Here is a 13,838-nt window from a genome sequence, read left to right on the forward strand (position 1 = left end):
AGTAGGTAGGTATTTATATCTCTACATAAATTGTGAGAGACAGACTTTAACAGCACTGCATTCACAAGCAATTAATCTTTAGGATAATGCCTCCGATCATAGAAATGTATAAGTGAATAAATGATTGAGATATACCTGAAATAAAAGGGAGCTTTAGTAAAATGTGTTGGCTTCTGTTTTCATCAGTAAAAAAAAATAAATGCCATTTTTTAAATGGTTAGTTAGAATAGTATGTATTCTGATGCATCTGATTAGATAAAAATTGTATATTCTTGTGGTGCCTCTCTAGATACCATATCCTCACTGAGATTGTTTTCTCCTGCTTGGCTTTTGTAAAGGGAGGTGGTACCTTGGAAGTCGAACGGAATCCGTTCCGGAAGTCCGTTCGACTTCCAAAACGTTTGGGAACCAAGGCGTGGCTTCCGATTGGCTTCAAGAAGCTCCTGCAGCCGTTTGGGAACCAAGGCACGGCTTCCAATTGGCTGCATGGAAGTCATGTCAGATGTTTGGGTTCCAAAGAACATTCGAAAACTGGAACAATGACTTCCGGTTTTTGATCGGGAGCCAAAACGTTCGACTCCCAAGGCATTTGAAAACCAAGGTACAACTGTGATTGTACAGTGGTACCTCGGGTTACATACGCTTCAGGTTACAGACTCCGCTAACCCAGAAATAGTACCTCGGGTTAAGAACTTTGCTTCAGGATGAGAACAGAAATGGTGCTCCGGTGGTGCGGCGGCAGTAGGAGGCCCCATTAGCTAAAGTAGTGCTTCAGGTTAAGAACAGTTTCAGGTTAAGAACGGACCTCCGGAACGAATTAAGTACTTAACCCGAGGTACCACTGTATATTCTAAGCTTCCTGGTGATTCCCATGCCCAGGAATTCAGTGCACTTTTGTGGGAATAGATTTTCACTTTTTTCTCTTTCTTGCCTGCCACTACTCTGGGTCTTTTAACCTCTGGAGTTTTGGGGGAGGTGGGATTGCAGCGACTAGAGTCACTAACAGAGTCAGCCCTCCAATGTTTGCAAGGATATGCTTTCCATCTGCACATGGGAATATTTTTCATTAATTCCTTTTGTTTATTTAAAACACCTTTGCAGCTCGAGGCATCTTCTTTTTAAAAAAAACACAATTTAAAAGAGCAAAAATGTCGATATAATGAAACACTAATCAAAATAATCAGTGGCATACAGTGCTTAAAATTACAAAAATTGGCGGTCGCAAACATCACCCTGGTAACGTAGCTCACCATTAGGCCTGTTGTTGCAGATGTAATAGGCTAGCTTGCTTGCCCAAGCATGCACAGGCAGAGACAGTCAGACAGAGTAGACCCACATCGCTATTAGAGTTTGTAAGTTGTGACCTTGCTTAAGGCCACTAATCATTATTAAGAGTGACTTTCACTGTGAACATTCTGGCTGACAGTGTGCAATTTAGTATTTGTTTTAATATAAATTATAAAACTAGAATGTTTACTGTTGTAGGTTTGCAGAAGCTTTTCTTAGTGCAAAAGATAGTTTCATGTTCTAATTAATTTTTTGTGCTCAAAAGCACTGCACCAGATGCAGCTTTAAAAATACGCTAAGGAGCCACCGCTTTTCAACTCCTAATAGGATTCTATTGACGGACTGGCCACCGTCAAAATAAAACTAAAATATAAACTACTAAAAGATCCCAAGAGCCCATACCACTTGTTCTGGTGGCTTTAGATTCATGTTCCAACAGCAGCTTTTTTTCCTCCTCTACTCCATAGCAGATCTAATGTGTGTTACCATTGCCATTTTAAGAGAACCAGGGAGTGAGTTCCGGCACCTCTTTTTCTAGAAAATAGCACTGGTGTTATGTTCAGATGCAATTTGCAATGGGACTTTTCCCTGTTTTCAAATTTTAAACTCGAAAACCCCACATTGTGTGTCCAAAGTAGCTTTCAACCTGTACCAAGGGGTATTGCATGAACAGTGCCACAAATAATAGTTTTATTACTATTTAATTTTTTTGCATCACACACATTTACATTAGGTAGTTTTAAAAGTATCTATTGAAAGGACACCAACATGTTTTCATTAGGTAACATTTCTTACATTGTGTTTAGTAAATTTAGTATCCAGCTTGGCCTTTTCAGGGAGGGAGTGGAAATCACATTAGCATCTGCGATAAAGCACTTGTATGCAACAGACATTGAAAGTAAGTTTTGCACAGTTGAATATTACAGTAGTGACTTGTTTTCGGGTGGCTTTGCGCCTTCCAAAAGTTTTTACGTAGTTGCCCTCTGTCAGTACACAATAGAAGTTTTGTATCAAACTGCAGACATTCAAATGGAAACCATACATTACAAATACAAGTTGCATGATACTAAAATATTATACAGCGTGTTAATGGCTGTTCAAGCAATTATTAAATTATTTGCTTATATCAATTCAACAAATACAAAACAAAAATGAACTTTTTTTAAAAAAAAAAGCTTTTGAGTGAGGAAAGGTGTGGATTAGCATTCATAGGTTTTGTTCGTTTTTCAAATTACAGGTGTATAATAAACAGTTACGCATAAGTGTTGGTGTAGACTTGCCATACGACTTGTTAGCATCTGGGTCATGTATTACAAGTGAGGAATTGAGTTGAGTAATCCATTGCTGGAATTCTGGATTGTTCTTTTTTCTGCTGTCGTAAAACAATAATGCATTTGACAACCAACAGTGTGACTTAATCCATTTCTGCTGTCCTGGATGAAGGTTCCAAACAACAAGGAGTTATCCTCAATGAGCTCGGCACTCTGTTGCTCAGTTTTGTATCCTGACTTTGAATTCCACTTTTCCTTCATACGGGTCGTGAGGATTATCTGAAGTAATTCCAGTGCCATTAACTCTACATACAATGACTACTTCTTTGTTTATGGGCATGTTGAGAAGCTTCACTGCTACCAATGGATTGCTGTAGGTAGGCTAAAATGAAAGTGTACAACGTTAGATCCTTCCATTTAAAGTATCTGTGAAAGTCAAAGTGAACATGGTCAAAAAACATACCTGTGCTTTCAATCCATAATATGGGAAGTAGTGAAGGGCAAAAGTACCATTTGTAGGATAATAATCTACCTCCAGCGGACTGGCATCATCCTGTTGATCATAGGCAAGGCAAGTGTTAGGACTAGCGCTTTCTCTCTAATTACAAGTTGCTTTTTGCTTTAGGTATGTTACGTAGCCATACTTCACTAGTGCAGTTTGCATGTTGTGAGCTTAAGAGCACTACTTGAATATAGGTTCAGTCTGAGGTGAAAGTAGGAACTCCCTCTATCATTACTAGATTACAACATAGAATTGTAGAATTGGAAAGGACCCTGAGGGTTATCTCTAGCCCTAACCACCTGCAGTGTAGGAATATGCAGCTGTCCCATATGGGCCTTGAACCTGCAACTTTGGTATTATCAACACCACGCTCTAACCAATTGAGCTATCCAGGCATAAAATCCAAATGTTTAGCTTCAGTTCTTCGACTGCTTCTCAGACATTGGCAAGTACTGAATGGCTTCCAAATGTTTCATTGAGGGACATAACAGAAGCCCTAGCTATGTGTTTGTAAAGTAAATATATTTTTGAAACCTCATGAGGTTTTTGACCTCGTGGCTCAGGTGATGATAGGGAAGCAGGACTATAGTGAAAGACTCTGCTCCAAATTGCCTCCATCCCGAAATGGCTTTGGGTAGCAGAAAAAGAAGAAACCACCGGCATTTTGGTAACGTGCTTCTCTGTATAACATGAAGTTGGAGCTGTAAGACTGGCCCTTTTCAAGCTTGAGCCATTGAGCTCTAGTAAGTCTTCTGGATACATACATTTTTACTGTGTATTAGCTAAATGGAAATAATTTCAATACAAGAACATTGGGCAATATAAACTTACCAGTGTTGTGCAGTTCACTCTTGGTGCAGTGCCATTGCCAGGGAGAAAATTAATAATCTGTGAGGTAATAATTTTTCATGTTAACCACCGAAACAATAGTAGCTTTGAATTTTTTAAAATTTATTTGTCATGGACCTGGAAAGTTGAGGTGCAGGGATGGAAAAGAAGATCCCACTTGTGCTGGGACGCTTGTCTCAGTTGTTGGTTTATGTCCTTGTGCTATACCAGTTATAACTATCCTGCTTTCTTATACTTGGCACCTTATTCCCAATCTTGTTTTCCTTTCCTAGCATATTGCGAGTCTTCTTGTTGGGTGGGCAGTACTTTTTATTAGGACCAGCTAAACAACTTTTGTGAATAAGAGTTCTGAAGAACATGAAAACTTCCCAGTATTTCATGACATTTCGGTTGGTATTTCCCAACTGTCAATTTTAAGACTTCCTTTCCCTTATGGGTCAATAAAGCTACATTTGTGTTTCTTTATATCCCTTGTTGGATGAGATTCTGCTGTTAAACTAAGAAGACCTTTTCAGTTCATGCCTTTTAGTCCTTCAGAACACTACAGATCAAATAAGGCTTTGGGTTGTTATAAGTTGCCTCCCTTTGTTTCCAGGTTTGAACTCAATAATGTTTGGTATAATAAATTATTCTTTTAAATACCTGTTTAAGTACTTACTCTGTTCATTTTTATTATTAAGCAAGGGCTTCCTTCTGGAAAACCAAAATTAGAATCCGCCAGACCAGAACAGTTTTGAAGCATATCTTGTGTAAATTTGCAGGAATATTTTGTGTGGTGTGGAGCATCAAAAGATTCTTGAAAATAGTATTTTAACTTAGTACAGTTCTTGTTGGCATGCTGTGCAGTTTCGTTGTAAGCTGTATATTATTGATAGAAAAAGTAGGGGAGAAATCAATTTCTATTGCTTTCTTTTGGAGCATCTTCCGTTCCAGGTTACCTCTTGGCATTGTTTTTGTAAGAGAATAATTGTTCTTCTTAAAATAACATTGCCTCTAATGGTTGTACAATCCTGCTGCCTCTTGATATTGTTTAGGGAAACTTGGAAAATGTCGCCTAGTTCATCCAGAAATACATAAAAGAGTTACCTTTCTGCATTCAAACCCAAACTCAAGGTGACCCCATGCAATTCTATTTCAAAGTGATGTCCTTCTACTGTACTTCAGGCCACCTTTATTGTGATATTTTCCCACATACTTTACCTGAAAGAAAGCTGTGAAGAGTTTTAACATAACGTTCCCAGGAGTCCGGGTCAGAAATATTGTAATAAATTTCCAGTCCTTTTTCTCCATACACATCTGGTCGTAATGTCACGCCTTCATTGAAAGTGCAGTTTAATATAGAGGTGAGGAAGAGAGAAAGATCCCTTTACAGGCAGTTCATCTTAGTTTGGTGAAAAAATAAGTATAAATTGAAAATCTTCATTTCCAACAATCAGGTTACTAGAAATCAGAAATGTTTTACCTCCTTAACATTAGTCCTGTAGTGAACCTATGCCTGACATTTCTTGGTTTGAGAACTGAATCTTAGCCAAGAGTTCTTTGTCATTTCAAAGGGTTCCCACCCCCCTGGAGATGGTTAAAGTTAACGCATTCAAGGGCAACGACATGATTCATTTAACTGGTAGTTAGGCCCTTACTTGCTGCTTAAAGAAAATACCATAACTTGGGATTAAAGGAAGGAAAACTCAGATACGCTTCAATTCTGTGACTTCTGTGTCATGGTATATTGTCAAGAAAAGTAAGCTGGAAGCTACTATATTTACTCAAATGTAACACGCACCTCTTTTGGCAAAATTACGTCACAAAAATTAGGGTGCACATTAGATTTGATGGCGCATTAAATTTGAGTAAATACAGTACAGTCTACCTTGGAAGTTGAATGGAATCCATTCCGGAAGTCTGTTCATCTTCCAAAATGTTTGAAAACCAAATTGCAGTTTCTGATTGGCTGCAGGAAGCTCCTGCAGCCAATCAGAAGCCCTGCCAGGCATTCGGGTTCAAAAAGAACATTTGCAAACCGGAACAATCACTTCCAGGTTTGTGGCATGTGGGAGCCAAAACGTCTTGAGTTCCAGGGAGTTCAGGATCCAAGGTACAACTATATCATTCCAAATGAAGCTGTGGCCTTCCAAGTGGTGTTAGCCATTAACCATCCTAGCTAGCGCTAATGGGAGTTAAAGTTCAGCAACAACTAGAGTACCACAGATTCCCCATCCCTGCTCCTAAAACTCTTCAGCACCAGGCTATACTTTATTCATCAGAACTCAAACCATCATTTTATGGGTCTTAAGTTGATTTATGCAGTGTGTGTGTGTGTGTGTAGCACAACTTAACAGAATGGACAGGAATGTGTTAAGTACCTGGTGATTTTAATCGATCTTGGTAGTCCGGTGTATACGGATTGAGTGTCTTCATTAAAGAATATATAGCAAGTGCAAACAGCCCAGTCATTACCACATAGAATGCAACATAATAAAGACTGATCCAAACTATTAAGAAAAGAAATATTAAGTTAAAACTTTTTAAAAGCATGATATTCATTACTCTTAGGAGGCAATCTGTTCTGGTTCAGTAACTAATCATAGCAGCAACCAAGTACATGTCAACAGTTAGATGAAATATTTATAATAGTAGTTTTAAGGCATTTCAGCACAGGAGCTTCTTAATCTCCTGGTTAAGCATTCTAGGGCTAGATAAGGAGCACAGATTTTTGTAGCACTGTGATTCAGGAGAATGCTACACTCAACAGGGTGATTTGGGGAAGCTGACTACAGTTGCTGCTTTGAAGATCATCAGTGGAAGCTGGAAATTCAATACCATTTGGCTTTCATAGGGTTGGATGCACTGAAATAAATATCCCAGCACTGAAATTACGAGTTGAGAACTTTCTAAATTTCCCATAATAAGAATTACAACCTATACCGCACAACTAAAGTTAATTGCTTCAACTACCGAGTAAGGATGTTGTGGAGGTCTTCAGTGCAAACTTACAGAGAAATGTACTGCTTAAAATTTATACTCCCCAAAGAATAAAGGGACAATGAGTATGTCGCTGTTGAAGTCTAACGGACAAAAATGCAATTTGCAGTTTCACATCACAAAGTAAAAACGCATGTTGAGCTGGAGCATAAATTTTGTGTGTGTGCGCACCAGGCTAATCCACACTTTAGCGGTGCTCTTTCCAGGTCCAGGTATGTACTTAAAAGCTCTGTGTCCAAAGGGGTTTTTTTTGCCCTGGAGCTTTTCCAGGGAAAATCTGCTTTTTAGCTCTCAATTGGAGCAAACATCCATTCAAGTTTACCATGAATTGCATTTTGGTCCAATTGAGCTTAAAGAGGGAGTTTTCATGAGCAAAGCTCTGGAGAAGAAGAAAAAAGGCAATTGGACACTGAGCACAAGTCATGCCTGGGAAGAATGGAGGAGAAAGGAAAGTGTGGATAAGCCCACCTACGAAATCTAATGAAATACAAGTAGCATATATTGAAATTAGTCACAGAATAATAACCAGTAAATTGAACATCTTATCAATGGCATTTTTAAGTTGCTGTGGCTTATGATAAGGGATAAAGGGATAAAGATGTTTGAAATTAAATTTTCCATTAGTTGTATTTCATAGACTTTTAAAAATATATATATAAGTAATGGCACCCTTCTGAAGACAGACCAGATCCAGTGAGCTGATTTAGGTGCATCTAACCCATTGCATGCACTTTGAATACAATCTTTTAGCAGCTTTCCGTTGAAGAGCAGACCAGACCCCTGTGCCATATTACAAACCACTTTTGAAACTCCCTCAGTTTCTTAAAGAGGTTTGCACCCAGCACTCGGGGCTGCTGTGGAAAAACTCCCTTGGATTCACAGAACTAGTTATGTGGCTCTTTGGATCCAGATCAGAAAGAATAAAATCAAAGTCATGTTCCTTCTATTGTTTCTGCCACAAACTGGCATTTCTGTGCTCGTCTAGTAGGAGTTCTGGGTTTCGTTAGTTTGTTGCAGAGCAAATTGCTTCCTTGTAAGCTATTTTAAATAAAAGGGAAATGAGTGTTTTATGCTAAAGTCAACAAATTTGCAAATCGGTATTTTTAAAAAAGTAGTTTGTGGATTCTCCAGGCTCGTAGCAAGTAACACAGTTATATAGGAAGCATCTTGTCAACTTAAGACGTTTAATCATACAGAAATAATGCAAATGACCAAATCCCAACAGCACGAAAATGCCTGAACAACATTCTCTTCTCTGTGTTTGGCCACATACCCCAGTTAATCAAGGTTCTTCCCATTAACTGCCCTGTTTCCGGATTCCATAAGAAACGCTGGAAGTTCTCCATTCTTTGGCTACATGTCTTCTTTTCATTTAAAGTTGCCATCTTTGCTGAAAACCAGGAGCTCCTTCAGAAAACAAGCTGTTCAGCCGGTGCCCAAAGAGTTGATCAGGTAACCATTTTGGTTTTATACCCTTTTAGCCTGAAGGTTATGCAGATTAATATCCATCATCATCAGAAGCTGATAACAGCATATATTCACCCACAGTAACTATCGTTCTGTTAAAACAACTGTTGATAAGGAAAACGTTCAGTTGGGCATAGAAAACGTAATTATCAAATGTCCTTTCCCTCCTTGGTGTTGCGTATTTTGCACAGAACTTGTGGTACATTCAACACGATAGACGTTATCGCAGCGGATAAAGTTTCACTGCCCTTGATAACCCACAACATTGTGGTTGCTCTGCTTGAGCTCCTCCTTCCTCGGTCAACAGGTTTGTGCAGGTGCTACTAGGCTGGACAGGCATTACAATGATTATTCAGTTTCATTTGCAGCCTCTTAGAAACAGATGGGCCTTTTTCTGCCTCCCAGTGGGTTGGATCCTGAGAAAAGTGCAGAAAGAGACTGGTGGAAACGCATTCTCAGCCTTCCCAGGCACCCAAGATACTTAAAAGCTCCCCTAAGAATTGGGAAACCCAGTTGAATGAGGCAAGCTGAGGGTGAAGGCAGATCTCCAAAATAGGACAGAAGCAGCATCTGTGAGTTAGAAGTTCCATTCACAGAAGTTGCATCAGCCTGAACCTCAGAGACATTATAGCCCAGGGTCCCCTAACCCCCACGAGAAGTGTCTTTTGGAGGAAGAAGGCAATTAGGACAACTTTTTTTTAGGATTTCACAGATGTTGCTTTTGTGGGTCTTTCTCAGGGTCCAACCCAAAGCCGATCGAGTGAGAGACCGGCAAAAATATGTCTTTGCTATACAACCGATGAAGGGTTTAATTCTGTGCTGTAATGGGTCAAGAAATCAGGTCTCAATGAAATGCATGTGTGAGTTCATAGGAAAGCCTAGTTCCACTTCAGCAGGTGGTTCAAAGGGGTTACACTGCAACTAGGCCATCTATTTTAACCCTGTTAATCTTGATATGTTGAGCTCTTGCAGGTTGTGAAAGCAACCACCCAAACTATTGCAGAATGTGTGCATTTTGCCCCATGCATTTTGTGACCGAGTCTTGTTGCATGTAGCAATGTAATTAACAATAAGAGAAACAATACAGTATATCACAATCTCTCTTTATTGCAAGGAAACTACCTACAAGTAAATCACAGTAATCAGACACTGTTTATTTTGGGGTAGCGGCTTGTGCCCTTCACCAGTATTTACTTAAGCATTTGACATTGGACTTCTCTTTCTACCAGAACATCCAGGGCGGCAGCAGACCTCCAGCAGCCTGTTAATAACTGGCCAGTATTCTTCAAGCCAGAGAGATGAAATAACCTTGAAGCACAGGGGCAAACAGATGCAACTTGATGTTAGGCCTCTCTGTGACCCACCTTGTTCTGGTGACTGTAATCCAGGCATAGGCAAACTCAGCCCGGATGTTTTTTGGGACTACAATTCCCATCATCCCTGACTACTGTTCCTGCTAGCTAGGGATGATGGGAGTTGTAGTCCCAAAATATCTGGAGGGCCGAGTTTGCCTATGTCTGCTGTAATCTGTTTTAACTGTTTTCAGTATTGTATTTCTACATAACTGGAATCCACCAAGAGAAGAGATCTCATTGTCAAAGGTGGATGAGAACCCGAAATATCTTGGATGTAGGGTTGCATTTCCTTTCAAAAATAATTTGTATGGTTGTGCAATCACACTAAGGTGGAATAGCATGACTTAACATTTTTTTAAAAAGACATGCATGACCACAGATTCAAAATTGGTGTTACATACTGTAGTGGTTCTAGGGGTTGCTCGTGCGTAAGCCGGTGCAAACACCTGGCTGGGTTGCCTAAGTGAACCTTTTCTGTCCGGACAGCCACTCACCCGTGGCTGTCTCAATCGCTGGCAGAATCCGTCAGTGGGCGTTTCTTAAACTTCCAGCAAAGAAGCTCTTTGATGCCTAGTCTCCTCCTACTCTCTCTGCGCGAAAGCCTTCTGCGCAAGGAGGGCGTAGGCAGCGGAGGACCCCTACTCTCCCCGCTGGTCCCCGGCAAGGAGTCATGGGACTGCCTCGCCGCTTCCCCCATCTGCCCCCCTTCTCCACTGGTGCTACGCTGATTCTCTTCCCCAGAAGATGGGCTGCCTCTCTCAATCCCGGGACGCTCTCTGGAATCCCTCTGGATTTTGCTCTCTTCCTCCGGCACTGATGGCAGTTCCCTGACACATACACACGCACAATGTTAAAATGGTTGTGAAAAGCACCTGTTTCAAAATGAGATGAAGGGAACTATGAAGAGTCACGGAAAGGGAAGGGACAACATTGGCCACTAGACTATATTTTGCCCGCCAGGTGGATAAGACAGCAAGATGCCCACACTATATCCCTGTGAATGGTAATTCTGCTTTTACCTCATGGTGGTAAAAGGTAAAGGGACCCCTGACCATAAGGTCCAGTCGTGACTGACTCTGGGGTTGCTGTGCTCATCTCGCTTTATTGGCCGAGGGAGCCGGCATACAGCTTCCTGGTCATGTGGCCTGCATGACTAAGCCACTTCTGGCGAACCAAAGCAGTGCCCAGAAACGCTGTCTACCTTCCTGCTGGAGCAGTACCTATTTATCTACTTGCACTTTTGATGTGCTTTCGAACTGCTAGGTGGGCAGGAGCAGGGACCGAGCAACGGGAGCTCACCCCGTCGCGGGGATTTGAACCGCCGACCAAACACACTTCCATCTCATGTTCCATAGAAGTATTTGGGCTGCATACTACCTGCACATCTTTTACTGTAGTGTAGAGATGTAGCATGGGCGAATCTCTGTGGTAGTGTGTCAATAGAAAAGACCTCTGGGGTTGTCTCTATCTCTGGCAAGTATTTGCCCTGTTGTTGGTTCCACTGTATAGTCAAAGTAATTGCAGGACCCTGGAATATATTTATTCTGTCTCTTGTTAGACTCTGCCCCTGGTATTCTTCAGTATATAAAGACCCTTATTCTAAACTTATGGTCTTCCTCATTCAGTGTTGCTCTTCCAACTTCAATCCTCATTTGAACTGTTTGTTGTCCTTCCATGAGAGTTTCAGTTCTGCTTCTTGCCTAGGAGGAAAATATCTTGTGTGCGCGCACTCAAAGACTCATGGCTCTTAGGAGGTGTTTTGCACACAATATTTCTTTGTTGTACTTTTAAAATTATTTGAACATACTGTTTACTTTTCAGGTTGCTTTATTGCCCTTGGGCTCACCAGTGAGATGAAGGACAGCCAAACCTCCCTTTTGAAGGTTAACACAGGGATTCTAGGAGATGAGAGAAGGTAAAAAAAATAAATAAATTGCTAAATAAACTAATCTAATCTTTGCTCCTGCTAGATTTTCCTAGTGTCGCAAAGTCGAAACGGTACATGGGTGAGTCTGTGATCATATTGTCTCAGTCATTCCTGCCACCTGAACTGGGTCCAAGACATGCATCATCGTTGTAACTTACCCCCGGAGAACAAATGAAGACCTTCTTTGTATCCCCTCTGTGAAGATTAAGGCAGCTGTCAGCACTGCTATGTAAAAATAACAGGAACATCAATGTAGTGCCAGCCAGAAAAGCCTTTCCAGGAATGTCATTCCATAACCAGAGCACCAATACTGCAAAGAGTTGACAACATTTGCCTGCACGAGCCAGAGAAGAGTCTCTGATGGACATCTTAAAAGGTCAGGGAAGTAGGTATGGGAAGAGGCAATCCTTCAGTCAACCTGGCCCCAAAGAGTTTGGGGATTTAAACGTTAACAGGACTTTGAATTGGTCTGGAGCCTGGAAACTGTTCAGATACAGATGCAGAAGACAGAGCAGCTGTACTTTTCCAAATTGCTTTCCAAGGCAGCCCCGTGTATAGAAAAATGGTAGTAGAACCAAGTTCTAGCAGAAACCCAGTACAAAGTTTGCCTAAGTCAGGAGGGAAGGCAGTGCTTTTCCAAACACCAGGCAAGTTTGGCTTCCATTGGTTTTTCTGCGTAGTGCATCATGTAACAATCTCCTGCTTTGCTAATATAGGTAAAGGTAAAGGTACCCCTGCCCGTATGGGCCAGTCGTGTCCGACTCTAGGGTTGTGCGCCCATCTCACTTAAGAAGCCGGGGGCCAGCGCTGTCTGGAGACACTTCCGGGTCACGTGGCCAGTGTGACGAAGCTGCTCTGGCGAGCCAGCACCAGCACAGCACACGGAAACGCCGTTTACCTTCCCGCTATAAAGCGGTACCTATTTATCTACTTGCACTTAAGGGTGCTTTCGAACTGCTAGGTGGGCAGGAGCAGGGACCGAGCAACGGGAGCTCACCCCGCCGCGGGGATTCGAACCGCCAACCATGCAATCGGCAAGTCCTAGGCGCTGAGGTTTTACCCACAGCGCCACCCGCTAATATAGAAAAGACTATTATGCTTTACCTTCTGCTCTCTCCTACAACACCTTGTGGCGAATTTCAGCTGGTGCTAGAGACAAATCTGAAGGACGACTGGCGTTCATATTTCCAACAGGTTCCTGGTACCAGCAAGCTTTAGTAAAACGTGTTGAGTCTAAAAATAAAAAATAAAAAATTCTGAATCTTAAGACTGTGAGAGCAGGATGCTGGACTTCAGGGGCCATTGGCATCACCCAGCAGGCTCTTCCTATATTCTTATATTTCCCGCCCCCTGTATGTGTGTATGTTGACCGTCAAACCTGAAGAAAACTACTGTGGAATTCAAAAGTTAGTTCACTCTTTTGTAAGTTTTATGTGGGGTTTGTATATATTTTTTTAGTTAAAAATTTCAAACCATTTCACAATAACCTTGAAATCAAGTAAGTACATTGTTTCATAAGTTGACTCCCCACCCTCACTTCCACCGTGGTTTTTGACTCAAACCTTTTCTACTGCATTATATTTTATCTACTACAAAAAGTTTATCTGTTACAGTTATTTGTCATTTTTTCTTCCACTTCTTTTATCTCGAGTTCTGTCCGCAATTTCATTTGAATGTAATATTTTTTTTTAATAGTCCATGGAAGGCTTCCATTCTTCTATAAAAAGTTCATCATTTTTATCTCTTAATTTCACTGTCAGCTTTCCCATTTCTGCATAGTCCACTACTACTGTTTTGTGAGTTTTAGTTCCTACATAATTATGTTGTATTAGATGTTTCCAGTTAGAATTTCAATAGAAAATGGATCTTGCCCTTTCTTCCTAATTTATTCCCCACTATTTATTTATTTGTATAAATTTATAAACTCGATGAGATCTCTCTCTTTAAAATGCTTCTTTAAAGTAGCTATAACAGAATAGGGAAGCGAGATCTGGACTGTGGTGCTTGGGGAGTGGCCTTCTTGTTGTACACCCCCACCCCAAAGCAGCTATTTTACTCTCTTTGGAGAGACATACAGATGTGTTTTTCTAAACAAGAATTAGAAGAGTTTGGATTTGATCTCCCACTTTATCACTACCCGAAGGAGTCTCAAAGCGTCTAACATTCTCCTTTCCCTTCCTCCCCCACAACAAACACTCTGT

The 13,838-nt window shown here is 41.0% G+C and overlaps 2 protein-coding genes across 2 annotated transcripts in view; one reads left to right on the forward strand and one right to left on the reverse strand.

Moving 5' to 3' along the window:
• Positions 1–1,972: 1,972 nt before the first annotated feature.
• ATP4B (ATPase H+/K+ transporting subunit beta) lies at positions 1,973–8,295 on the reverse strand. Its single transcript, XM_083735666.1, has 7 exons — positions 8,162–8,295; positions 6,270–6,398; positions 5,110–5,223; positions 4,568–4,767; positions 3,892–3,948; positions 3,022–3,111; positions 1,973–2,940 (listed from the first exon to the last, which is right to left on the reverse strand). The coding sequence occupies exons 1-7, from the start codon at positions 8,271–8,273 to the stop codon at positions 2,779–2,781; spliced, it is 864 nt and encodes a 287-aa protein (XP_083591792.1). The 5' UTR covers positions 8,274–8,295; the 3' UTR covers positions 1,973–2,778.
• A 3,174-nt stretch (positions 8,296–11,469) lies between these two features.
• The window catches only part of TMEM255B (transmembrane protein 255B), a 59,155-nt gene continuing 56,786 nt past the window's right edge, over positions 11,470–13,838 (forward strand). The window contains exon 1 of the mRNA XM_083735661.1: positions 11,470–11,625. Within this exon, the coding sequence (XP_083591787.1) occupies positions 11,616–11,625 (10 nt within the window). The 5' untranslated portion in view covers positions 11,470–11,615. The remainder of the gene's footprint in view (positions 11,626–13,838) is intronic.

Source organism: Podarcis gaigeae, assembly GCF_964106915.1.
Source record: "Podarcis gaigeae genome assembly, chromosome: 4".
In the NCBI taxonomy this organism is placed as follows: Eukaryota; Metazoa; Chordata; class Lepidosauria; order Squamata; family Lacertidae; genus Podarcis; species Podarcis gaigeae.

Excerpts from the sequence above, each read along its gene's own strand:
- ATP4B (XM_083735666.1), bottom strand. The coding sequence starts at position 8,273 with ATGGCAACTTTAAATGAAAAGAAGACATGTAGCCAAAGAATGGAGAAC. Across the intron at positions 3,112-3,891 it reads GAGTGAACTGCACAACACTG|GATGATGCCAGTCCGCTGGA; the intron begins GTAAGTTTATAT and ends TATGATCAACAG. Across the intron at positions 2,941-3,021 it reads ATTATGGATTGAAAGCACAG|CCTACCTACAGCAATCCATT; the intron begins GTATGTTTTTTG and ends CTTTCATTTTAG.